The sequence below is a fragment of the Lampris incognitus genome, chromosome 14 (assembly GCF_029633865.1).
Source record: "Lampris incognitus isolate fLamInc1 chromosome 14, fLamInc1.hap2, whole genome shotgun sequence".
Taxonomy (NCBI): domain Eukaryota; kingdom Metazoa; phylum Chordata; class Actinopteri; order Lampriformes; family Lampridae; genus Lampris; species Lampris incognitus.
In genome coordinates, this window is record NC_079224.1 from 42772900 (window position 1) to 42798989 (window position 26090).

The window sequence follows — 26090 nt, forward strand, 5'->3', positions numbered from 1 at the left end:
GAGCGAGAGAGAGAGAGCGAGAGAAAGTATGCATGGCACATCAGAAAGAAAGAGGCATATAAATCAGGGGAGCAGGAAGCGGAGCGCTAACCATGACGCCTTTAGCAGCCCAGCTAAAGCGCTAACCCATTGACCCACATACTGCACAGCCAGCAGTTACTGTGTTTACCTTCCGCTCAGCTCGCTCGCCGCACCGCCTGGCTGCGGATGGAAAGCTAGGTCACCGCCACCGCCAGCCGAGCGCACTCGGCTCACACACGGGTGACTGTAACTGAACTTAATGTGGACGTAGTGCAGCCGAACGGCTATAAAGAACACAACACTGCCCCTTTCCAGCTACGCATGGCTGAATGTTTTATCATGACGTGTCCAAGGTTTAGAGGAGTTGCGAAGATGGGATCCCTTTTCTAGCGGCGGGCCGTGTATTTTACACCTGGGCCTTCAGTTCAAAGAAGGCCCAGGTGAATAAACACGGCGGTTCGAATCCCCGGGTTACCGCCTTTGAATAACCTCACCGTGACGCTGGGGGGGCTATAGGCTATCGCCATTCCACGTAACCGCCCCATATTCGTAGAGACGGTAACCGTTATCGAGTGGAATAAAGGGATTTCACACGAGGCCCAACACCTACTGAAGTTGGAACACACTAATCGCCGAGAGATGAATACACGGTGACGGAAACCGTCAAGGATTTACCACCAACACGCAGCATGATGGGAAAACAAACCAATAAAGCTGAAGAACATTTAAACTTTTGGGTTGAACTCGTCGGATTCTGCTTCTTTTTCTGGATTTCCCCTCCCATTTTTCTCCCCAGTTGTACTTGGCCAACCAATTACCCCACTCTCGCCCACTTCCGGCTTCCCCCCTGCAAACACGGCCAAGTGTGTCTGTAGGGACGCCTGACCAAGCTGGAGGTAGCACGGGGATTCGAACCAGTGATCACCGTGTTGGTAGGCGACGGACTAGACCGCCACACTACCCAGACGCCCCGGATTCTGCTTCATCACAGTTCTGTCAGCGCACGCCTTGCGTCACTTCCAGTTCCTACAAAACTGTCAGTATGTCCCTTTCTGACATACTAACTGTCGACATAGTTTACTGTGAAGAGCAGTACACAGCGGGTAGCATATAGTGTTAGTGTAAGGTTTGCTGTGTACAGTGTAAAATGATGTATCTTGACGTCCACCGAGTTTAGCTGAGTTTCTGAGCTCCGCTCTCATCCACTCTGAAGGCGCAATTTAAAAAAAACACTTCCTCATCCTCTCTGTTAAGCTACGTTTCCAATGGTGGCATTCAACAGGCGTCCGGGTGGCGTAGCGGTCTATTCCGTTGCCTACCAACATGGGAATCGCCGGTTCAAATCCCCGTGTTACCTCCGGCTTGGTCGGGCGTCCCTACAGACAAAACTGGCCGTGTCTGCAGGTGGGAAGCTGGATGTGGTTATGTGTCGTGGTTGCTGCGCTAGCGCGTCTGTTCGGGGGGGGGGACTAGGGGGGAATAGCGTGATCTTCCCACGCGCTACATCCCCCTGGCGAAACTCCTCCCTGTCAGGTGAAAAGAAGCGGCTGGCGACTCCACATGTATCAGGAGGAGGCATGTGGTAGTCCAACAACATTGGCACCGGAGGATTGTACGGACGACCACACAGACGCTTAGGCACAATGCATTCTGGTCCACATCTGCACTGTGGGAAAGACTCTGTGAGCAGGAGAGCGCCGATTCCTCCGTCAATACAGTACACGGCGACGGTGCTACTGCCTCGCTCGAGTACACGACCCACGGCTGCACAACGCGCAGAACCATCAGCAAAATGTTCCCTGGGTCTGATCTTTTTTTGATTTCACCAGAGTCACAGACGAAACATCAGCCATAACCACCAACTGTAGGCCGGCCCACCGCGCCGGGCAGATTTACAGTATAAAAGGCCTTTCACGTATGAGTGTTTCTGTCCGGCGAGTTTTAAACCACCACAACATTCCAGAGGGGCGGCGGCCTGAATGAATCTCTATGTTCCGCGGCTTAGTGAATGGACTGCCGCATCCATCGACACTGGCGTCTGGTTGGAGTCTGATCTGGAGGGATTTAAGCTCGTGTGACGCAGGCTGAGCAGCGCGGAGGGGATGATGGCGGGATGTGTGTGTGTGTAGGGTGTGTAGGGTGTGTAGGGTGTGTAGGGTGTGTAGGGTGTGAGGCTTACGGGAGACTAAAATGGGTCAGTTGTCGGTGACGGACGTGGTGGAATGCAGGGTCAGCGTAGCCCGCGGCGCTAACGGCGCCCAGGGGTAAACAGAAGGTGGATGTGCAGCACAGGCAGAGACAGCCTGCAGAGACGGCGGCCCGGCCGTCCTTCGGACGACGCTGCCAGTGTGAAAGCGCAGACAGAGACTCAGCAGCACCGAGCGGCGGACTGCAGACGCGCCGCGGTTTGGTCAGCATCATTAGGAGTCGCGGGGGGGGGGGGGTAAAACCGTTTGGAGGTTCCTCTTACAAACTCGACAGACAGCAGATCTCTGTGTCCCGCGGAATTACATCATCCCGTACTGTCTGTCTCTCGGCACGAATAAAGCGTTCCGATTCGGATTTCCAGGCTGTCCTCCCTCTCTCGTCCTCATCCGCTTTCTCTCTCGCTCCGCTTTTACTCACCCCACATCTCAGCCTATACACTGTCTATCGAATTCTTACCCTCTCTCTGTCTCTTTCTGTGTGTCTCTCTCGCTCTGTGTGTGTGTGTCTGTCTCTCTCTCTGTCTCACTGTCTCACTCTCTGTCTCTCTCTCTGTCTCTTTCTGTGTGTCTCTCTCGCTCTGTGTGTGTGTGTGTCTCTCTCTCTCTGTCTCACTCTCTGTCTCACTCGCTGTCTCACTCTCTATCTCTCTCTGTCTCACTCTCTATCTCTATCTGTCTCACTCTCTCTGTCTCACTCTCTGTCTCTCTGTCTCACTCTCTATCTCTCTCTATCTCACTCTCTGTCTCACTCTCTATCTATATCTGTCTCACTCTCTGTCTCACTGTCTCACTCTCTAGCTCTCTCTGTCTCACTCTCTGTCTCACTCTCTATCTCTCTCTCTCACTCTCTGTCTCTCTCTCTCTCTATATCTCTCTCTGTCTGTCTGTCTGTTTGTCTGTCTGTCTGTCTGTCTATCTGTCTCTCAAATTCAAATTCAGAAGTGCTTCATTGGCATGACAAACAGGCACTTGTATTGCCGAAGCAGTCACAACAGTCTTGCTCTCTCTCCTTTTTCCTTTCTCCGACCTCTCCCTGTCTCCTCATTTACTCCCATGATGGAACGAGTGTGTTCCACGTTCCTCCCCCTCCCCCCTCCCCCCTCTCTCCCCATCATTCTCGTTAGAGTGCGATGTTATCATCGCGGTCTCATAATGAGACAGCAGTCCTTTACTCAGCACGCCGTGTGAGGCCGGGCTTCACCCAGCTGACTGACCGGCCACGTGCCTTACAGGAAGTTAGACGAATACAAACACGCCGCTCCGCAGGTCATATGACTCGAGGCAGCTTTCACGCCGTACTCTGACAGATGTGTACGTTTTGCAGACGAGTATCGCCACCCGACATATTTTACGACGGAGTGTGTCATGACGTTCCTTCCTGTGTGCGGAGGGGAAGAGAGGAAGACAAACAAACAGCGTTTGGTGAAGGCTGAGACAGCTCCCGCCGTAGTGAATCACAGCCCGCTAACTGGTACATTTACAGACAGGAAAAGAGAGAGACAGAGACAAGGGGGGGGGGGGGGGGGGGGAGGAAAACAGCCGGGTATTCGAGTGTGTGTGGTGTGTGCGGGGGGTGAGCCTCCTCGAGTTGTGTGTGCTTTTTTTCACAGGTGAGTGTGTGGACGTGTAGACCCATGTGAGTCTTCATCACAGTGACACAGCTAATTAGACATACAGTGTAGGTCTGCCGACACACACACACACACACATACATGTGCAAACATACACGCAAACACACACATGTGCATGCACACACACACACCCACACAAATATATATGCACATGCATATATGTGTTGTTGCACAATTAAATACGGGTGCCAGATATTCTACCTAGCAACAGCACAGGATTAATTACTCCTACACGAGAGGGTCTGAATGACGTAATTTGTGTGACTAATATAATTTGTATTACACCTGCAGGATGACAGGTTTTTTTCCAGCATGTTTTTGGAGTTGTGTTTGTTCTTGTTGGGGGGTTTATTTTTGCACCACTTCGTATCGAAACTCCCTTATTCACAGGCCTGATGTCATCTCCTACCTGACCTCTGACCTCTGTTACGCAGAGGCGTGAATCGCATCAACACATCGAAGCAAGCAAGTCGCACAAATTCAGACAGAGAAACCGCACAAAAGCGACACGGTTTTACACATCTGCCATTTTCTTTTTTTGGGGGGGGGGGGGGTTCCCCTTCCCCCCCCCCCCCCAATTGTACCCGGCCAATTACCCCGCTCTTCCGAGCCGTCCCGGTTGCTGCTCCACCCCCTCTGCTGATCCGGGGAGGGCTGCGGACTACCACATGCCTCCTCCCATACATGTGGAGTCGCCAGCCGCTGCTTTTCACCTGACAGTGAGGAGTTTCACCAGGGGGACGTAGCACCGCGGGGGAGGATCACGCTATTCCCCGGGGCTGTGTATTGGCGAGAATCTGGCGATACGATACACATCACGACACAGGGTTACGAGTCAATATACGGCGATATATCGCAATTTCATAGGCCTGTGTTCTTTGCGCTTATGCTACTTCCTGTCTCAGTGTACGATGTGGCGTTGGCGTGGACGAGTCAAACGGCTGAAGATAGACCGCAACACTGCCCTCTAGCGGTCGTGGGGTTACACACAACAACATGTTTGTCACGAACCTTCACACGTAAACACGAGAATATCGTGATACTCACGCGTATCGATATTTTCTTACACCCCCCCTACTATTCCCCGCCCCCCGAACAGGTGCCCCGACCGACCAGAGGAGGCGCTAGCGCAGCGACCAGGACACACACCCACATCCGGCTCCCCACACCCGCAGACACGGCCAATTGCGTCCGTAGGGACGCCCGACCAGGCCGGAGGCAACACAGGGATTCGAACCGGCGATCCCCCGCGTCGGTCGGCGACGGAATAGACCGCCACTCCACCCGGATGCCAGACATTTGCCCTTTTCACAAATCTGACGGTGGTCGGCGGACTAGAAAGGTGCAGAACTGTACTTAAGGGAGTTGTCCCTGATCCGAGGCGAGGGTCTCGGGACAGGAAGTCGTGCTGCTGCGGAGCCCCCTGAGGCGAATGTGTAATTTGTGATATCGGGCTACACAAATCAAAGCCACTTGCCATGACTGCGAGCCGTGTCTCTACGGGAACCGGGCGTCAAACAACAAAGAGCCTCTCTGTCTGGATGCAGAAACCACATGTGTGCGTGCCTGTGTGTGTGTGTGTGTGTGTGTGTGTGTGCGTGTGTGTGTGTGTGTGTGTGTGGGGGGGGGGGGTGCATTTCGAGTCATTTACTCAGTTTCAATCGGTGCCCACGCAGCGCTAATGCGGTTGCTAATATTTGCTCCTCATTTCGTGCTTCCGGAAAGTCAAAATGTTACACGCGGTACCTGTAACCCGGCACGTTCACGGGGCCTTCCCAAACTATAACGGGGCCGGAGTGGAGCTGGATGGAGCGGCACCATCCCGGGGGGTGTGGTGGGGTGGGTGGGTGTGTGGGGGGAGGGGTAACAAGACTTACATTTACAACAGCAAATAGTATTTACTGCTGTGGACGGTGAAGCTGAGCGCTGCCGATGAGAGACCCGCTTTTTTTTCCTCCTCGCCGAGGAAGCACAGCCACCATAAATCTCGTTTTAATACACGTTGCATCCCGCACGGCGATAACTCACACACACACACACACACACACACACACACACACACACACACACACACACACCCCGATAGCTGCTCCATGCAGGGGGAACAAGTACTTTAAGTCATTAGTGCAGTGCTCAGAAACATGCCTTATAGCCGGCAACGCACCCCCAAATGCAACTCAAACCTATGAACACACACACACACACACACACACACACACACACACACACACACACACACACACACACACAGACACACACACTCTGTTCATCTGACAGTGATTAGTTTGTTGAATCCTCACTGTGGCGATAGGATGTGTGTGTGTGTGTGTGTGTGTGTGTGTGATGGTTTGGTGGGGTTGAACTCATGAGTTTTAGATAGCAGACTTAAGGTCCAAGCTTATAAGCGCGCACACACACACACACACACACAGACACACACAATATGACTCAAGAATACAATAATGATACAACCAGACATAAATGAACCACCCATTAATTTACCAAGCCCGGCGCACAACTCACTCAGTGTTGAGTCCTCTATGGAGCAGACAACTCACACACACACACACACACACACACACCCACACCCACATACACACACACACACACACACACACACACACACCCACACCCACACCCAGCGAGCGAGTTCATACTCTCGCGGTGAGTCATGTAAACAGCAGCGAGGAGCAGCAGCTGCAGGAGGACCGGGTGCAGGACGGCGGGTCAGTAATGGTCGTGGTGGACTTGATAGTCCCGTATCTGACTGGTTTCGCTTCCCGTTGCCCGGATCCGTCTCTTAAACGTCACATCCAACGGCCAATCGACTGCTGAAGCCTCTGTCTTAAAGACACACAACCCTTCCTGTCTCCGTCCCCAGGTCTGTCCATCAGGACGCTCCGGTACCACTGACGCAGACTACACCCCCCCCCCCGTTTCTACACCCCCCTCCACTCTTCCGAGCTGTCCCAGTCCCTGCTCCACCCCCTCCGCCGACCCGGGGAAGGCTGCAGACTACCACATGCCTCCTCCCATACACGTGGAGTCGCCGGCCGCTTCTTTTCACCTGACAGTGAGGAGTTTCGCCAGGGGGAGGTGGCGTGTGGGAGGATCACGCTACTCCCCCCCAGCCCCCCCCCCACCCCGAACAGGCGCCCCGACCGACCAGAGGAGGCGCTAGTGCAGCGACCAGGACACATACCCACACCCGGCTTCCCCACCCGCAGACACGGCCAGTTGTGTCTGTAGGGACGCCCGACCAAGCCGGAGGTAACACGGGGATTCGAACCGGCGATCCCCGTGTCGGTAGGCAACGGGATAGACCCACCCGGACGCCCCCTCCTCCCTTATTTCTTAGGTCACCCCTCTCAGGATGAGTCTTGGCGGGCCACTTTCCCCTGTCAAAGCCCATTTCACAGTGGGAGGCCCGTGTGCTTTTTCCAGCCGAGGCGCTTTGGGGGAAAAGAGGCCCCGTCACCGGGACCGAGCGTGTAATCCCGCGGATAGCCCTATAAACGGAAAGTGGCTAAAAGGTAAGGTGCTTTCAGCGGCCGAAAGAAGGCAGCCCGAAAACAAAAAATTAGCGGCGATAAACCGCGGCTGCCGGGAGAGCGACAGCGAGGAAAAGCAGAGGAGGCAAGGTGAAAGAAGAAGACGGCTATTCTAATCCCCCGTGATCCTGCACAGGCCATTCCCCCCCGGCCGGTGTCTCGGCCTCAAAGGCCGAGACACCGGCATCCTCCAATTCACATTCGCCGTCCCAGATTATCTTCCGTCGTGCAACTGCCGTCGAGCGAGCTGCGGTTTCTATCTCTCGCATCCGGTTCACACCGCAGTTAAGCTCAGCACCTCCTCCTCCAAACAGACAACCATACCAAATGTTACGGGCCGGCTCTCGGCTCCCGGCTCGCTCAGAGGCAGCTTTCAAAGGAGCACCGGCGTACCGGTGGAAACACAAGCTGACTGACGGAGGTAACGGCCTTTTCTTGCAGCTTTCTACAGAGAAACACACCAACACACACACCAACACACACACCCACACACTGGGTTGTGAAATCACAGTAAACCTGCAGGCTTCTGCAGAAAAATCACCAGCATAGTTTCATAACACACACTTTCCTTTCCTGGAAGAGGGGTGTGTACGTGTGTGCGTGTGTGTGTGTGTGTCTGTGTTTGTGTGTGCACATGCATGCGTGTAGGTGAAAGGTTAGAGTGGGTGAGTGAGAACCAGAGAGAGAGAGACAGAGTTCTATGTTTCCGTTGCTGCCAGATCTATGTATGTATTCCTTTGTCCTTGTGTTGTTTTGTTTGCTACTCTGCTGACCTGCTCTGCTTTGGCAACACTGTAATTAATGCAGTCACGCTAATAAAGCATCACCGAATTGAACTGAATTGAACTGAATTGACAGAGAAAGAGCGAGAGCGAGTGAGAGAGCGAGAGAGAGACAGAGCAAGGGCGAGAGAGTGAGAGAGAGACAGAGCAAGAACGAGAGACAGACAGAGAGAGAGACAGAGTGAGAGAGAGACAGACAGAGAGAGAGACAGAGCAAGAACGAGAGACAGAGAGAGAGAGAGACAGACAGAGAGAGAGACAGAGCAAGAACGAGAGACAGAGAGAGAGAGAGACAGAGTGAGAGAGAGACAGACAGAGAGAGAGAGAGCGAGACAGAGCAAGGGCGAGAGAGTGAGAGAGAGACTGAGTGAGAGAGAGACAGAGTGAGAGAGAGACAGACAGAGGGAGAGACAGAGCAAGAACGAGAGACAGACAGAGAGAGAGACAGACAGAGAGAGAGACAGAGCAAGAACGAGAGACAGACAGAGAGAGAGACAGAGCAAGAACGAGAGACAGACAGAGAGACAGAGTGAGAGAGAGACAGACAGAGAGAGAGACAGAGTGAGAGAGAGACAGACAGAGAGAGAGACAGACAGAGACAGAGAGAAAGAGAGCAAGAGACAAGCTGTTCAAAGAGTCCGTGTTTAGACTACAACTGCTCAGAAACCCCCAGCCACTCTTACAGAACACACACACACACACACACACACACACACACACACACACACACACACACACACACACACACACACACACACACTGTTTGTAGGAACAGAACACAACTGGGACTTAACATTAGGTCTGTCACTACTGTTTGGTAAACAAGTGATCTATCGATGACCCGCAATGAATCCACTTAACCAGATTAGAAGACAGTACTTTTACCTGTTTTATTCCAGAGTAACATCGCATCTTTCACTCTGTGACACGCGTCTTTTCTATTTCCTGTATTTCCTGGTCCCTGTTCTTACGTTGTCACTGTTTTAATGCAAGGTGGCCTGGAGTTTACAGAAAAGGAGCAGACAAATCAACAGACTCCATGTGTACACGGCGTTTCTGCGGAGGCGCCGCAGCGTGGACGCTGTACTGTCTGTGGTACTGTCTGTGGTACTGTCTGTGGTACTGTCTGTGGTACTGTCTGTGGCACTGTCTGTGGTACTGTCTGTGGTACTGTCTGTGGCACTGTCTGTGGTACTGTCTGTGGCACTGTCTGTGGTACTGTCTGTGGTACTGTCTGTGGTACTGTCTGTGGCACTGTCTGTGATACTGTCTGTGGTACTGTCTGTGGCACTGTCTGTGGCACTGTCTGTGGTACTGTCTGTGGCACTGTCTGTGATACTGTCTGTGGTACTGTCTGTGGCACTGTCTGTGGCACTGTCTGTGGTACTGTCTGTGGTACTGTCTGTGGCACTGTCTGTGGCACTGTCTGTGGTACTGTCTCTGGCACTGTCTGTGGTACTGTCTGTGGCACTGTCTCTGGCACTGTCTGTGGCACTGTCTGCGGTACTGTCTGTGGCACTGTCTGTGGCACTGTCTGCGGCACTGTCTGTGGCACTGTCTGTGGTACTGTCTGTGGTACTGTCTGTGGCACTGTCTGTGGCACTGTCTGTGGTACTGTCTGTGGCACTGTCTGTGGCACTGTCTGCGGTACTGTCTGCGGCACTGTCTGTGGCACTGTCTGCGGTACTGTCTGTGGCACTGTCTGTGGCACTGTCTGTGGCACTGTCTGTGGTACTGTCTGTGGTACTGTCTGTGGTACTGTCTGTGGTACTGTCTGTGGCACTGTCTGTGGCACTGTCTGTGGTACTGTCTGTGGTACTGTCTGTGGCACTGTCTGTGGTACTGTCTGTGGCACTGTCTGTGGTACTGTCTGTGGCACTGTCTGTGGCACTGTCTGTGATAAGCACCTTCGGCTTCGCAAAGCCTGCAGACCACTGCAATTTCTCTGCATTTAAAGTTGAAAACGGTCCCAAACTTTGGAAATTTCTGTCATTTTGTTTGCCATCGGTCTCCTCTTGGCTTTCCTCGACTCATATAAACCGCTGCATCGTCTGCGTGCGGCTGTTGTGATCGTCTGACTGCTTCGCTGCCCTACGCGGTCGCTCTACATGTGTAGACACGCGTTAACATGTAACGTGCACGGATAAATGGCCTCGCTAGCCCTTGGCTAACGGGCCGGACCCTTTAGCCGACTAGTCAACGTCGTCGCCCGTGGCGCGGGAGACCCGGGTTCGCGTCCCGGCTGCGACGGTTCCCGGACCGCCCCCCCCCCCCCCGCCGAATTCGCTACAAACAGTTGAAACGAAGATTTGAGGTAGTAACTGGGATCAGTGGCTTTTTTTGGGGCGTCAAATTGATTGACTCCTCATAAAAAGCCCTACTTTAAACAGTGTTCTCAGAAAAACAAGACGCTCCATCCATACTGCCGCACCAGAGCGAGTGCTATAACAGCCAAGCTACAATCTCCACCTCTTTGTCCAAATGCAAAGCTGATTCCTTACAACAAGGCCTGGCGGCCTGTCCAGGGTGTCTCCCCGCCTGCTGCTCAATGACTGCTGGGATAGGCTCCAGCATCTCCGCGACCCTGAGAGCAGGATAAGTGGTTCAGAAAATGGATGGATGGGAAAAAAAAAAAAAAACACAGCTACTTTTATCTGATCTTCAAAACGAAGCACACAGGACGGCGGCCTCATCGGTTGAGCGTAGCTGTATTTTCCAGTGTTCGCGGTCCATTTCACCAACAAGCCAAGTTATGTTGAAACCATTAGCGGCCATTTGCGGCAAAACACAGCCTATACCCGAGGAACCGGCATACAAACAAACCAACGCGACCTTCAGCATCCCTACCTGCAGGGACCACTTACATGAAAACACACAAGAAAACAGGTCCAATTGAGCGAGGAGGCCCCGGGGCCACTGGGTAACATTTTGAGAGATGAATGGGAGAGATGCAGCGGCGGGGCCCAGATCAAACGACTGTCTCTGAGGTGTTTTACTGTGGAGGCTAGCGCTAATGTTAGCTCCAAGAAGAGGCTAGTCAATAACAACCAGACCAGAGCTGCTTCTTCTGGCCTTCGATGGATCCACCATCAGCCCGCCTGCCTGACCTGCCTCGGCGTATCCGTCTATCGACGTCCGCCGAGGGGATCTGGTCTACTCTGCTGTTTGTGTAGTCAATCTGTGGCTGCAGTCTAACATCAGTACAAAGGTTATCGAGCCTTAAAGAAGTCCCACAGGAAGTGAAAAAACAGTTCGAAATATCGAACAATAGAGCGAGAGCAAGCCCTCAGCAAAAACACAATGACTACAGACACAACAGGGATTTACTCTCCACACAGTCTGGTATTTTTAGCTGAAGTCTGGATTACGACTGAACAATATATTGGTTTCAGAACTGACATCTCAATATACACATCTGCAATAGTCACACTACAAGCGATGCGATGTAAAAGAAACCACATTCGTCCCACCGTTCGTCTTAAGCCCGAACTCGTATTGCTTGATAAAACGCAGAATCCAGCAGAGTCCAGTTCCTATGACTACTCCTGAGGAGAAACACTCGCGTGCATCTGACAAACAATATAATCTAGTCTGATTTAATGACTTCTTAGACAACTAACTGCCTCATTTCCTGCTCTAAACTGCATGATCTGCACAAATTTGTGGAAATTATGTCATAATTCCTTTTGACTCTTTAACACTGCAACACATATCATAAAACAGAAAGCATCCCAAGGTTGATTCTGTTCAGTATCACCCAGCCTTGTCAGGACGCCGTAAGGCAGGAAATAAAGTTGTCTACGTTTCGCCAACCTGAACCAGAAGATCAGCACACCGGCGGCGTTAGCATTCGTACTTACGATCGAGCCCATTGATGTATTTCATGGTGATCTCACAGTGTCCCCACACCGCGCTGACGATGGGATACAGCTTCTTGCCCTTTAGCCCTCTGAAGGCAACGCCCAGGTACTGTCCGTCCACCATGAAGCTCAGCGTGCCGTCGTCCATGTCCAGAACCACCAGCAGGGAATCCGGCAGGGAGAAGGCCTCCTCCGGCTCCAGGAAACACGGGTAGGTGGGGAGCGAGCTGTGGGCTCGGTTCTTGCTGTCATGGTACAGCCGGTTCCGCCCCAGATCCCAACCCCACGACTCGCAGTCCGACCCCACCAGTGCCGTGTACCCCACCGAGTGCAGCGGCGCCTCGGAGGTGGCCACGCCCACCACCGCATGGGTGCCCCGCTGCCGGGCAGGCCAGTGGATCTTCCAGACGTGGAGGCCCCGGGTGTAGCCGACCCGCCCGCGGATGCAGTCCGTGCTCTGGGCCACCGGGTGGCGATGGAACGTCAGCTTGTCCTCCTCTTTGATGAAGACGTTGAGGGAGCGATCCTCAGGGTTCCACGTGTGGCGGAGCTGAGTTTCCAGGCCGGCGCATGGCATGTCCAGCAGGAGGTCCAACCGGGGCGGCTTGGAGAAATCCGGGCCCCTCAGCTCCGGATGGCGCCGGTGGTGCGCTGACGGCCGATAGGACGGGGAGCCGGCGTTCTCCCCGCGACCGTCCACAGATTTGATACCCCCGGAGATCTTCTGGCCCATGGCTGTGGTGCGGGCGGAGGTGCAGGGGAAGTGGGGGGGGGGGGCTGGGATAAGGGGGGACGGGGCGGGGTAGTCGGTGCAGATGGGCGCTTGGTCAAACCCCGTGTTACCTCATCAATGCAGCCAGCGCAGTGTAGGTTTTCCGAAACGGAGGGTGGTGGAGGAAGGTGAATAATGAGGAGGAGGAGGAAGACGTGGCGATGACGAAGGAGGCTTGCCGGGTGGTGTCATGCCACACACGTCTTCAAAAGGACAATGCAGCCGCTGCCCCTGAGGAGGAAAGGAAACAGTCAGATGGCGTGGTGTGTTGTGAACTGTGATCTTCAGACGAAACACACACTTAGTCTTAAACAATGGAGAGAGAGAGAGGGAGAGAGAGGGAGAGAGAGAGAGGGAGAGAGAGAGAGAGCGAGGGAGAGAGAGAGAGAGAATGACGAAAGAGAGAAAGCGAGGGATGACGTTAACAGGTTACTGGATTTGGTGACAGCTGATGTGTGGCTTTGTTTGCATGGAATAAACACTGAACTATAAGAAAGTCAGTGGCATGCTCACTGACACACACACACACACACACACACACACACATACATATACACACACACACACACACACACACACACACACACTTCCTCTGACTCATCTCACAATCCTGCCAACGAATGCGGAAGACACATGCAATCCCCATCTCACACACACACAAACACACAACTAAGCTACACTCACGCCACAACACACAAGCACGCAAATACATCCGCAGTTTGGAAAAAAAATGTAAAAAAAAATGTAAAAAAATAAAACTAGCTTGGTGGTGGAGGACGTCTTTGTCTGCCAGCTGATGCTGGCACGCGTTGGTTTTGGAGGATGAAACTTTAATGAGCTCTTCTTCGCGTTGCCCGTGTCTGCAAAAATGTCAACACAACAGGAAGGAAACCGGAAAAACAAAAAAAACAAAAACAAACATCGGGTAATATAATCTATCTGCACTGCCGGGGTAAAAGAGACTGGTATCCTGTGTATGCAGTGTGTGTGTGTCTGGAGTGTGTGTGTGTGTCTGGAGTGTGTGTGTGTGTGTCTGGAGTGTGTGTGTGTGTCTGGAGTGTGTGTGTGTGTCTGGAGTGTGTGTGTGTGTCTGGTGTGTGTGTGTGTGTCTGGAGTGTGTGTGTGTGTCTGGAGTGTGTGTGTGTGTCTGGTGTGTGTGTGTGTGTCTGGAGTGTGTGTGTGTGTCTGGAGTGTGTGTGTGTCTGGAGTGTGTGTGTGTGTCTGGAGTGTGTGTGTGTCTGGTGTGTGTGTGTGTGTCTGGTGTGTGTGTGTGTGTCTGGAGTGTGTGTGTGTCTGGAGTGTGTGTGTGTCTGGTGTGTGTGTGTGTGTCTGGAGTGTGTGTGTGTGTCTGGAGTGTGTGTGTGTCTGGTGTGTGTGTGTGTGTCTGGAGTGTGTGTGTGTCTGGTGTGTGTGTGTGTGTCTGGTGTGTGTGTGTGTGTCTGGAGTGTGTGTGTGTCTGGAGTGTGTGTGTGTCTGGAGTGTGTGTGTGTGTCTGGAGTGTGTGTGTGTGTCTGGTGTGTGTGTGTGTGTCTGGAGTGTGTGTGTGTGTGTCTGGTGTGTGTGTGTGTCTGGTGTGTGCTCTTAAATGAACACTTTGTACATGCTGCTTTTGGATCTGGCGGTGTCGAGGACGCCGACTTGTTAGCTTTGCAGCCATGGGTTGCAAATAAAAAATGCTCTTACTTACAGAAATTAGAATGACAATTAGAGAGAGAGAGAGAAGACGACACATATAAGGACACACACACGCACGCACACACACGCACGCACACACACACACACACACACACACACACACACACACACACACACACACACACAGACACACAGCAGGCCACTTCCAAGAATGACTGCACAGTCACCCTTGAGCCAGACAAGGAAGTGGCTGACACGACGCTCTATGTGTCATCTGTCTTGCACCATTATCACTCCACCACCCAAACCATAACACACACACACACACACACACACACACACACACACACACACACACACACACACACACACACACACACCAAAAACAAACCACGTGTCAAGATCGTTCTAGTGTCATCATTTCTGTCCTGGTTCCCGAAGAACTTAAATCGAACTGCCTGTGGTGAAACGACGGCTGCGAAGCTGTGGAAGAGACCGGCTGACGAAGACGATGAAGATGATGAAGATGATGAAGACGATGCCTGGACACACACTCGGGTGGCTGTAGTCACCCGAGAAGGTCGGAGGGTAACTGCGTCTCGCCCCGCTCTCCCGAGCCGTCCCGGCCGCTGCCGATCCGGGGAGGGCTGCAGACTACCACACGCCTCCTCCCGTACATGTGGAGTCGCCAGCCGCTGCTTTTCACCTGACAGGGAGGAGTTTCACCAGGGGGACGTAGCGCGTGGGAGGATCACGCCACCCCCCCCCCCAGTTCCCCCTCCCCGACCGACCAGAGGAGGCGCTAGTGCCGCAGCGACCGGGACACATACCCACATCCGGCTTCCCACCCACAGACGAGGCCGACTGTGTCTCTAGGGACGCCCGACCACGTAACACGGGGATTCGAACCAGCGGTCTCCGTGTTGGCAGGCAACGGAATAGACCGCTACGCCCGCCCGGACGCCAGCACGTTTCTGTTTTAAACGCCTGACGAGGGGACAGGAGCTGTAAACGAGCGGCACCTACGCTGTGCGTGCGGTTTAGCAAAGATTGTCGACACGGTTACTAAAAACTTCCCATCATGCCGATCAGCCGGAGAGCCGCAGGGCGAGCTGGCGGTTTAGATGTGTGTCTGCAGTGTGTGCGCGCGGACCAGAGACGGTGGACTGAAATCAACCCGTGATCTGCTAAACCCCACGGGAGGTAGGCTGACACCGGGCTAGACGACTAGACAGTCAGCACCCCCACCCCCCAACCCCCCCCCCCCCCCCACACACACACACACACACAGACACAGTGTCTCTGTGTTGGCCTTTTCATCTCGATGGCTCGCTCGCCGTCTCCCAATCTTCTCCCATTCACCCTCCGAATGAGGTCACGGCAGCTGGTCTCTGAGTGGGAGCTGCTGAGTTCCCTCCTCAGCATGAGAGGGTTCAGCGGTTGGACGCACACACGCACACACACACACACACACACACACACACACACACACACACACACACACACACACACACACACACACACACACACAGAGAGAGAGCTGTCGCCGTCTGAGTGTGTGTCCTGGTGGTTGGCAGGTGGGTGAGGGTTGGATGCCTCATGGAAGATTACAGACTCATCACTCTCCACCTTCAGCCAAAGAAAACACCGTTTTACGGTGAGCCGACACGGCGACGGTGTGTGTGTGTGTGTGTGTGTGTGTGTGTGTGTGTGTGTGTGTGTGTGTGTGTGTGTGTGTGTGTGTGTGTGTGTGTGTGTGTGTGTGTGTGTGTGAGCCGTCTGAGCCTGGCAGAGCGTGTGGCCAGAAATCTGGTGGTAGTGACTGTCATCAAGGGGCCACTTGTCCTCTGACCCGGCGTAACCATGGTCACCGTTCCACGATAACCTCTAGAGGCCGGTGGGCTGGCCGACGTCTGCTGCAGAGAGCTGCAAGATGGTTCTGCCATCTGTTGTTTACTCCCTCTCTCCCTCTCCCCCTCTCCCTCCCCCCCCTCTCTCTGACACTGATTTACACCTCTCTGCCCCTTATTCACTCAGCCTCTATCTCTCTGTCTGTCCGGCTGTCTCTCTCTATCCCTCATTCAGTCAGCCTCTCTCACTCCATCTCTCTCCGTCTCTTTCTCTCCATCCTTCTGTCTCTCTTTCTCTGTCTGTCTCCCCCCATTTGTCTGTCTGTCTCTTGCTCCATATCTATCTGTCTGTGTCTGTAGCCCTCTCTCCATCTGTCCCTCTGTCTGTCTGCCTGTCTCGGTCTGTGACTCTCTCCATCTGTCTGTCTGTCCATCTGCATGTCCATCTACCTGTCTGTCTTTCTGTCTGCCTACCTGCCGGCCTGTCTGCTTGCCTGTCTGTCTGTGTCTCTCTCCATCTGTCTGTCTGTCCATCTGCATGTCCATCTACCTGTCTGTCTTTCTGTCTGCCTACCTGCCGGCCTGTCTGCTTGCCTGTCTGTCTGTGTCTCTCTCCATCTGTCTCTGTCTGTCTGTCCCTCTGTCTGTCTGCCTGTCTCTGTCTGTGACTCTCTCCATCTGTCTGTATGTCCATCTACCTGTCTGTCTTTCTGCCTGCCTGCCTACCTGCCGGCCTGTCTGCTTGCCTGTCTGTCTGTGTCTCTCTCCATCTGTCTCTGTCTGTCTTTCAGTCTGTCTGTCAGCCTGCCTGCCTATCTGCTTGCCTGTCTGTCTGTGTCTCTCTCCATCTGTCTGTCTGTCTGCCTGTCTCTGTCTGTGACTCTCTCCATCTGTCTGTCTGTCCATCTGCATGTCCATCTACCTGTCTGTCTTTCTGTCTGCCTACCTGCCGGCCTGTCTGCTTGCCTGTCTGTCTGTGTCTCTCTCCATCTCTCTCTCTCTGTCTGTCTGTCTGTCTGTCTGTCTGTCTGTCTGTCTGTCTGTCTGTCTGTCAGTCTGCCTGTCTGTCTGCAGCATGTTGTGGAGGCACTGTGTCCCGCTGTCTTTGGGGCCCGTTGTCACCCGCTGGTTAAGAGAGGTCGCTCCCATTTGTTGCGTTTTTAACCGCGTTTCCATCCCAGAGTTTTCACGCGAATTTTGTCATTTCAAAATTTCAAAAATAAATAAAATCCCCCAAATTCACAGGGAGGTTTTTCACGCTCACTTAAGATGCATAAACGTACTTGCCGAAAAATGAGAAGACTAAAAGTTCAGCTGACTTCACGCAGAAACACGACCATTGTCTTTATGTTCAGCTGGTTTGGACAGGTACAGGGCTGTCGGCGGGGGCTGCAGAGCATATGGTGGCTACACACACACACACACACACACACACACACACACACACACACACACACACACAGAAGAAGGGTGCAGGTGCATCAGAAAAAGATGCTTTGAGTTTGGTCGCTATGCGTAGCGTGGTCGATATCAAGTAACAGCGAGGCCTTTCAGGTGGGACTGGCGAGGAGGATGTAGGTCAGCAGAGAGATGTCGAGAAAGCACCGCAGGAGTCAAGGAGGGGGGAGGAGGAGGCCTGGGTGGAGACTAGATGGAGGAGAGTGCAGAGACACCAGGGGCAGACAGGTTGCATGACAACAGGATCTAACCCAGATAACACATTTGCGGTGGCCCGGACCCGTCCCACACCCGACACTTTCATCCGGCCCACATACCGCGTGGAATGACGGCACTTGGGCGGTCCGCTCCTGTTTGCCAGATCTGGGCCAGAACCAAGCCATAGCAGTGCCGCATGTGCCACATATTTGCCAAAGGTGGCCCATATTAGTTTTGTGATATTTGGGCCATATTCCCCATTTACCACACGGGGCCACTTCAGGGTCACATCCAGATCACATGTTGCCCAGAGCACCGCATCTTCGCCAAAAAAGGCCCACATTTGATTTGGCATATTTGGGCCATATTTGCTACTATACATGTGGGCCACTTCAGGCTCACATCCATTTTGTCAGGGCCAGAAGAAGACCACCAGTGCCGCATCGTTGCCTGAAGTGGCCCACATCCGGATGCTGTCTGGGAATGCACGTGTTCCGGTCGGCACGAGTGTTTGTGTTTTCATCGTGATTCACGCTAGAGTGATGCACAATGTTTCCATTCCTTCAAATAAGTCTTTGTTATACTGTTACATTGTTATACTGTGAATGATTCACTGTGTCGTGTTTTGTCGGTCTGACTGCGGAAAAGAATTTCCTCTCTATGAATATTAAACTGTCTCGCTATCGTCTATCTCTCACTCTGTCTCTGCACCCGATGTATTCATCTGCATGTCTACCCATCCTACCATCTATCCATCCTACTATCTATCCATCCTACCATCTATCCATCCTTCTATCCACCCATCCTACCATCTATCCATCCTACCATCTATCCATCCTACCATCTATCCATCCTACCATCTATCCATCCTTCTATCTATCCATCCTACCATCTACCCATCCTTCTATCTATCCATCCTTCTATCTATCCATCCTACCATCTATCCATCCTACCATCTATCCATCCTACCATCTATCCATCCTACCATCTATCCATCCTACCATCTATCCATCCTTCTATCTATCCATCCTACCATCTATCCATCCTTCTATCTATCCATCCTACCATCTATCCATCCTTCTATCTATCCATCCTACATCTATCCATCCTATCTACCCATCCTACTATCTATCCATCCTACCATCTATCCACCCTACCATCTATCCATCCTACCATCTATCCATCCTACCATCTATCCATCCTTCTATCTATCCATCCTACCATCTATCCATCCTACCATCTATCCATCCTATCTACCCATCCTACCATCTATCCATCCTTCTATCTATCCATCCTACCATCTATCCATCCTACTATCTATCCATCCTACCATCTATCCATCCTTCTATCCACCCATCCTACCATCTATCCATCCTTCTATCCACCCATCCTACCATCTATCCATCCTTCTATCCACCCATCCTACCATCTATCCATCCTACTATCTATCCATCCTACCATCTATCCATCCTACCATCTATCCATCCTACCATCTATCCATCCTTCTATCCACCCATCCTACTATCTATCCATCCTATCTACCCATCCTACTATCTATCCATCCTACTATCTATCCATCCTACCATCTATCCATCCTACATCTATCCATCCTTCTATCTATCCATCCTACCATCTATCCATCCTTCTATCTATCCATCCTACCATCTATCCATCCTCCTATCTATCCATCCTACCATCTATCCATCCTATCTACCCATCCTACCATCTATCCGATCTACTATCTATCCATCCTACCATCTATCCATCCTACCATCTATCCATCCTACCATCCTACCATCTATCCATCCTACCATCTATCCATCAATAAGAAATGGAGGAAGGCAGAAGTATGAGGAAAAGGACCGCAGTCAGCAGACAGCAGGCGTGGCGGGTCGGCTCGCTTCCCAAACTTCTAACAAGCTCCCTACAGTTAAAAGTGTGTGTGTGTGTGTGTGTGTGTGTGTGTGTGTGTGTGTGTGTGTGTGTGTGTGTGTGTGTGGATAGCTTGCAGTGTAGTCGTTTCAAACAAACTTCCCTAGATAAAGTTCAATAATGGAAAACCGCTTTTGAAGTCATGAACACAGACACACACACACACACACACACACACGTGCACACATAACACACACACACACAGAGGCAGGCAGGCAGAGGAAACAGCAGAGGGACACTCTCAGTCAGACTTCTTCGCCGCCCTCTGAGGACAGATCATGGGACGTCTGTCGGCTTTTCCACAGAAAGCAGCACAGCATGAAACGGCCTTCAGAGGAGGATCCAGAACTCAGTGTTTAGACTGGAGCCATGACTCACAGTGGCCATGTTTTCCAGTTGACACCAAGTGCTATCTCGCTGTGTGTGTTATGTGTGTGTGTGTGTGTGTGTGTGTATGTGTGTACATGTTGAGCCGATGGGAACTGAAGACGACCAATCCACAGGGCCTCAGAGAAAGGAACAGAGAGAGTGACTAGGACTGTGTGTGTGTGTGTGTGTGTGTGTGTGTGTGTGTGTGTGTGTGTGTGTGTGTGTGTGTGTGTGGTGGGGGTGACTGTGAGCAGAAATCAGCAGGGCTCTGGCGATGTAGCTGCAGATGTTATGATCAAAACATCCGCTTTTATCGTGATATTTACAAAAGCACCACTGATGTCAAGCTGAATGGGTTAGTACTGCTGCCTTTATAACCCGTTTAAAGTCCAACGTGAAGCCATTTCCCCAAATCTGCGCATAAAAAACTGCAATTAACGCATTTCCATCAAACCGTCTTCAAATTAAATGTTAACTATCTACGTTTCTCCAACGGCAAGCGATTTTTTTTTTCAGGCGTTATCTAGGAATGCACCAGGCTAAAATGGAGTATCTGTATCTGAGATGTTCCACCAGACTAACAGGTATTGATTTCAAAATCGAGGAAAATTCATTTGGGGTAATTATCAATATCGTCTGATCATTTAGCACTATCCAGACACGTTTTAAAGTTTAAACATACTCCGAGATGATTAATATACTGTTTCCCACAGAAAAAGTTAAAAAAAACCAAATCTCTGAAAAGGGGCTGGAAGCACGTCTACTCTTTCTCCCTCATAGTGAAATTCAGAATCTATGAATATGCAAATATAACAGGCCCCCCCAGGCCCCGCCCACCACCGCTGGTCACTCTAGGTTGGCCGGTGAAAGCGTGTGCGCATCAAGATGGCTAGCGTCGGAGCAAACGTCACAGATTCAGCCACACGTTTGAGCCTCAGACCCGGACTCAGACCCGGACTCGGACTCTGCTGTGCACCAAAATCGGTGACTAGCAGACGTATGGGAATGGTGAGTGTAGTTAGCATCTGTTATATTTTTATGTTGGTTTGTTTTTTTAGCTTTGCAACGGGCAGCGGCTGACCCAACGGTGGCTGTGAAACATACAACAATATCTGCTACGATGACACAGCGTGTTCACGTCGTGTAATTCTAAAGCACAGGTCTAATCAGAGTTTGCATAAAGATATATTATATGTATATATTGCATCTGGCTGAGGTTTTTCTATGACGTGTAACATCTGGTTATCTTGGTAGCCAACCGGCTTTGTCTGGGAGGCCTGTTGGCAGTCGTCTAAAATTCAAAACTAACGGGGACGTCAGTGCGAGGTGACCCGCGCCGGAGGCAGGAACCACCGGCCCTCAGCGCATGAGGACGGACGCCTCTATCCAGTCTGGATAGAGGTCCAGACTAGGAAAGGGGTTTACGCTGCGTCGTTTTTTTGGCACCTCAGGCTGCCGTCATCGTTTCATATGGCTGAACACTGAAACGTTAGCTAAATACATAGTTTACAGTTTCACTATTACCAAACAACTAGCAGCAGCTAGCATGTAGCTAACGCTAGCTATAAGTAGCAAAGGAAATATGTTGACTGTTGGCTGAGTAAGGAAATATATAACTAACATACTGACTCCCGCTCGCCGTCGCAGATAAATAGTTAGCACAGCATCCGACTTCCAAACCAATGTCTTGTGGAAACCCGGCGCCTTCTGCGTGAGCTTATGGAAACCCTCCTCCCTGAAGTGAGCATAGCAGATGCACAGTCCCTCCGGGCTTGTAGGGCATGTGAGCCCGATGTCTGTAAGCAAATGCCAACCAATTCAGCAGTATAGTGGGGGGGGGGGTTGGTAGATAGGGGAAGAAAACTCCAGGGTCCGGTTTACGTCCAAAAACTGCACACGAGCACGTTTGCTGTCAAAACGTCAACCACGCTAACGCTAACCCGCTCTCTGTACTGACAAGGCCGCCCTGCCCTGCGCCGCTTTCAGGCGTCTTTGCCCGCCCAACATTTGCATATTGGACAGCGACTGGCTTTCGGATTTGTGACGTAGCAAATCTCGCTTGCGTAGAGCACTTTGGCGTGTCGGATTCTCGGGATTTGCACAGACAGCTCCCCCTACAGCAAAGGAGTGTGACATAAAAAAATACATTCTTGAGTGGAGGGGTACTTTAAGCTAGCTACCTTGCGAACTGGAAAGATGAGACAAGAAGGGTTTGATTGAAACCGATATGCACCACTAAAAGTCAGAGAGACGGCCCACCGAGACACCCTCACCCCCATAATATGGATTTAATCAGTCAAATGAGAAAAACAGTTCCTCCCTAGCACACTGGACATTTTGCATGACCCTGTTTGGTTTGTTACATAATCCAACAACCAGACGTCTTTTTTCCCCCCTTTTCTCCCCGATTGTACTTGGCCAATTACCCCACTCTTCCGAGCTGTTCCACCCCGTCTGCCGATCCGGGGAGGGCTGCAGACTACCACATGCCTCCTCCCATACATGTGGAGTCGCCAGCCGCTTCTTCTCACCTGACAGTGAGGAGTTTCGCCCGAGGGACGTAGCACGTGGGAGGATCACGCCATTCCTCCCCAGTTCCCCCTCTCACCAGAACAGGCGCCCCGACCGACCAGAGGAGGCGCTAGTGCAGCGACCAGGACACATACCCACATCCGGCTTCCCACCCACAGACACGGCCAACTGTGTCTGTAGAGACGCCCGACCGAGCCGGAGGTGACACAGGGATTCGAACCAGCGATCCCCGTGTTGGTAGGCAACGGGACAGACCGCCACACCACCCGGACACCAGACGTCTTTTTTACACACTGAAATAATGACGCAACTCTGCGATTTGTTGATGGAAACGGTACGAGTCTGTGTAATTATGCATGTGGCGATGTCTCTCCATTAGCCGAGTAACAGACACACACACACACACACACACACACACACACACACACACACACACACACACACACACACACACACACACACACACGCAGCCTCGCCAGGACGTCCTAGCGACTTGCAACACGCATTGTTCTTAAACCCCCATGCTCCATCCCTCTTTGACCTAAATCCCATCCCTAAAAATACGACGTTTCCCCAACAGGATCTGGAAGTGAACGCTTATCCAGCTTTTATTCCCGTGGGACATCTGGATGCAGCTGTAGAGGACCAAAAAAAAAAATGTCTGTCACGTACGAGCCCGGACGCATTCTCTCGCACACGAGACACACAGAAAGCAAATACCCAAACGGGCAGATTTATTTGATACCTCTCGGCAGCGCCGGCTGTGCCCTCCAGTTCAAACAAGCTGCCATCCTGTCTACATAGCTGAGATTCATTCCCGCTGAGGGAATCCCTCCGCGCTGGAATACCGCCAGGCCAGATGCAGACTGTGCCGTCTGGCTGCTAACTGGATGTCAAAACACAGACAGACGTCCCAGAAGGCCTCAAACGCATCTGGGAGCAAACGAGGAGACGCACTCGCACTCCCCCCCCCCCCACAAGTCAGACTTATTAGGACTCGTCCACCCCGAGTTGGCATCCTCCGATCTTCCCTCTCTCTTTCCCGAGGTTCGGTCCCGCTCGGTTCTCTCTCCGCCTTTCTTCCCGGCCAGATTCCCTCGGCTCTCTGACCCCACGTCAGAGGGCTCTGCTCTCGCTCTTCACATCTGTTCGTCTTCTTCTTCTTCTTCTTCTTTTTTTGATGTCTTTTGATTCACCCCCCCCCCTTCATCTTCTCTCTCTTTCCATTTCATTCTCAGCCAAGGTTGGAGCTTCGAGCAGAGCTGACACGTTATGGGCCGGCTCAAAGTGATGTGAAATCCACCACCGACAAGTCTGGTGATCAATGTGGGCTAAGCATGCATGCAAATGAGTACACACACCACACACACACACACACACACACACACATAAATACAGTGTGGATTTCAAATGAAAGCCCTTCACGGATGGGTTGACGGTCACGGCCCCCCCCCCGGTGAAATCCGGCTCGTATCTCGGTTCTACGCCGGTCGACAGAATACGGTCCGACTGAGCTACTTAAGCTCGTGCGCACGTTGGCGTCCGCTCCTGGTTTCTCCGTATTTCCCTCTGCGCCCCGCTGTTAACACAGCGCCCTTCCTCCGGGGAATACCGTCAGGGCCTCGGTAATCGAGCGCTCCTTTCACCGGCACCCACGCAGACCCATTGATCCCCGCTTACATGCACACGCACACACAAATATGCAACGCTAAAGAGAGCGAGAGAGAGAGACAGAGAGAGAGAGAGCGAGAGAGAGCGAGAGAGAGAGAGAGAGAGAGAGAGAGAGAGAGAGAGAGAGAGAGAGAGAGAGAGCGAGAGAGAGCGAGAGACAGAGAGACAGAGAGAGAGAGAGCGAGAGAGAGCGAGAGACAGAGAGAGAGAGAGAGAGAGAGAGGGAGAGAGAGAGAGAGAGCCTTGGTTGGTGTGATCCATCCATAAAGCTCTCAGGGGTAGCAGTAGATTTAGATGGCAGACTGATACCCGCGGGCCTCCAGCAGTAATGAAACCGAACCAAAATCTGAGGAAACACATTAGACACACCCACACACACACACACACACACACAGTAGCAGGCCTGGGAAAATCAGTTGCACTTTACACTCGTGCTTCCTGCAGGGCTCTTTGCCCCTCCAGACGGCGACGGAGCTTCCCAGAACAGCGTTCGGACCGCTCGGTCCCGCTCCTCAACTCCTGCAGCGAGGGAGGAGCCGCCAGCGTCACGTGGGCCGTCTGTCTCTGTTCGGTGCCGAGCTGGACTGCCTTTTAAGTTTCTGTCTGCTGTGCCGTGTGTGTGTGTATGTGTGTGTATGTGTGTGTATGTGTGCGTGTGTGTATGTGTGTGTTAGTGCAGATATGTGTGTTAGTGTGTATGTGTGTTAGTGTGTATGTGTGTTAATGTGTATGTGTGTTAGTGTGGATGTGTGTTAGTGTGTATGTGTGTGTTAGTGCAGATATGTGTGTTAGTGTGTATGTGTGTTAGTGTGTATGTGTGTTAATGTGTATGTGTGTTAGTGTGGATGTGTGTTAGTGTGTATGTGTGTTAGTGTGGATGTGTGTTAGTGTGGATGCGTGTTAGTGTGGATGTGTGTTAGTGTGGATGTGTGTTAGTGTGGATGTGTGTTAGTGTGGATGTGTGTTAGTGTGGATGTGTGTTAGTGTGGATGTGTGTTAGTGTGGATGCGTGTTAGTGTGGATGTGTGTTAGTGTGGATGTGTGTGTTAGTGTGGATGTGTGTTAGTGTGGATGTGTGTGTTAGTGTTTATGTGTGTTAGTGTGGATGTGTGTGTTAGTGTTTATGTGTGTTAGTGTGGATGTGTGTGTTAGTGTGTATGTGTGTTAGTGTGGATATGTGTGTTAGTGTGTATGTGTGTGTTAGTGTGGATATGTGTGTTAGTGTGGATATGTGTGTTAGTGTTTATGTGTGTTAGTGTGGATGTGTGTGTTAGTGTGGATATGTGTGTTAGTGTGTATGTGTGTTAGTGTGGATGTGTGTGTTAGTGTGGATGTGTGTTAGTGTGGATGTGTGTTAGTGTGGATGTGTGTTAGTGTGGATGTGTGTGTTAGTGTGGATATGTGTGTTAGTGTGGATGTGTGTTAGTGTGGATGTGTGTGTTAGTGTGGATGTGTGTGTTAGTGTGGATGTGTGTTAGTGTGTATGCGTGTTAGTGTGGATGTGTGTTAGTGTGGATGTGTGTTAGTGTGGATGTGTGTTAGTGTGGATGTGTGTGTTAGTGTTTATGTGTGTTAGTGTGGATGTGTGTGTTAGTGTTTATGTGTGTTAGTGTGGATGTGT

At 51.8% G+C, this 26090-nt stretch overlaps 1 protein-coding gene across 1 annotated transcript in view; it reads right to left on the bottom strand.

Annotated features, from left to right (window-relative positions):
• LOC130124175 (SPRY domain-containing SOCS box protein 4-like) overlaps positions 1–26090 on the bottom strand; it is a 66060-nt gene that overhangs the window by 38783 nt on the left and 1187 nt on the right. Inside the window, exon 2 of the mRNA XM_056293625.1 lies at positions 12053–13055. Within this exon, the coding sequence (XP_056149600.1) occupies positions 12053–12785 (733 nt within the window). The 5' untranslated portion in view covers positions 12786–13055. The remainder of the gene's footprint in view (positions 1–12052; positions 13056–26090) is intronic.